General features: G+C 46.8%; 1 protein-coding gene across 1 annotated transcript in view; it reads left to right on the forward strand.

Moving 5' to 3' along the window:
* LOC101850374 overlaps positions 1-1474 on the forward strand; it is a gene marked incomplete at its 3' end in the record, with an annotated part of 45647 nt that extends 44173 nt beyond the window's left edge. The window contains 1 exon segment of the mRNA XM_013089503.2: positions 432-1474. Within this exon segment, the coding sequence (XP_012944957.1) occupies positions 432-1474 (1043 nt within the window).
* Between the last annotated feature and the right edge of the window lie 346 nt (positions 1475-1820).

The following is a 1820-nucleotide window of genomic DNA, read 5'->3' on the forward strand; positions in this document are numbered from 1 at the left end:
CCCCCCCCTCGACAGCAGTCTGCAAAGATTTCAAAATTACCTTTTAGTGTCAAGTAACACTAGAAAATTATAGTCTTAGGTATCTCTATTTCTCTCCGCCCCTCCCCCCACAGTTGTGTGCTAAGACTTCAAAATGAACTATTAGTCTCCAGTACTGGTAGGATTGTAAAAAGATATCAAGTCCTATGTATATTATGTACTTCTCTCAGACTCCTTCCACACACCCCCCCCCAAACCACAATGGTGTGCAAAGAAATGTTAATGTCTAGTAAGACTGTAAAAAATACCTGGTTCTATGTTTATGTTAGGCATTTCTCTCTGCCTTGCTCCTCTACTTCCTTCCTCTCACAAAGGAGGGCAAAGACTTCATAATAACCTGTTTGTGTTTTGTTGAACTTAAAAAAATATGTAATTCTGTGTGTTTGTGTCAGCCCCCAGAATGGTGCGCTATGTGCTAAAGGTACTGGTGACTGTGTACAGACGTTTGGGCCAGTATCACCTGATCTCCAGCTCACACCGCACGACAGAGATGTCAGGCGACCGGAAGGAAGAAGAAGCGTCATCGTGGGGTGAGATGGACGACACTCCGAAACAACGAGCGGCAGAGGATGGCGGGTCGTGGTCAGAGCGAGCAGCTGGGGTGACATCGACTTTGAGGACTCCCGAGGCGAGTCCAGTGGTGGGACGCAGGGGGAAGGAGCTGGATGTGTCATGGTCAGAACGTCGCGTGGGGACGCCCCTAGCTGAGGAGTTGGTGCAGGAAGTGTGGAAGAGGCCGAGAGAGTTGAAGAGGGTGTCACGTAGGAAGGAAGGAAGAGGCCGGGATGATGCATCTGGGGGGGAAGTTTGTTGTGCTGACAGCGAAATGATAGACGGATCGGAGGAGGCTGAGGGAGATGTCTCTTTGAAGCGTTTACAGCCGGATGAAACGACTTCAGACAATGAACCTGGAGAACAGAAGAATTCTGTGTGGAGTGGTGCAGACGAGAGTGCGCGTCGCATAAACTATCAGGAAAGATTTGATGGAGGAGACCAGCGAAAGTCTGAGGGATTTTCTCCCCATCCAGAGAACGATGAACAGCTTCTGACAAAGAACAAAAACGACGATGACCGCGTCGAAAAGTTTGAGGATAAAAACGATAGCTTTGAAACTACCGCAAGTGTCCAGAAGTTAGAAATATCGAATGATTCTTCTGTTGTCGGTGAAACTGAAACTACTGAAACCTTGCCGTCAGTTGTCAGAGTCACCAACAGCAGTCACCGGGACGTGAGTAGTTCCAAGTTTGAGAGCGACGATGAGGACAACAATGATGGTGAAGAAGATGACGATAACGATGGTGAACGTAAGGGCGACAACTTTGAAGAGGCAGCAGCGGCCAAGGAAAACGTAACAACGGCCAGAGAGGACAAATACCAGAATCTTCTCAGCGCCATACGGGAACTGTTTACTGATGTCATTGCCTCTCTAGCTCAGGTGAGAATGTCACCTACAAATCAGTCTATTTGTGTGTTTTTTGTCTGTATGTGTCTGTCGTTTAACTCTGGCACAGGTAAGAAGGTCTGTGAAGAAACATGCTCGTCTGTCTTTGTCTACCTGTAGATCTATGTCTGACCGTCCCTGCTTACTCTTTTGTTTATATATGTGTCACAACGCTGTGGAATCAGGCGCTCGTCAATTTTGGGCATATGGAATAACTGGTATCATGTGAATACTTATTCATTTGCTTTGCTTTTGATGAAAAAAAAATACCCATCTATCTTAAATAAAAGTTGAGATATTTGCAGTTGAAGGAGGTGGGGGGCTCTCGTGGCCTAGAGGT

The sequence above is a fragment of the Aplysia californica genome, unplaced genomic scaffold (assembly GCF_000002075.1).
Source record: "Aplysia californica isolate F4 #8 unplaced genomic scaffold, AplCal3.0 scaffold00966, whole genome shotgun sequence".
NCBI classification, from domain to species: domain Eukaryota; kingdom Metazoa; phylum Mollusca; class Gastropoda; order Aplysiida; family Aplysiidae; genus Aplysia; species Aplysia californica.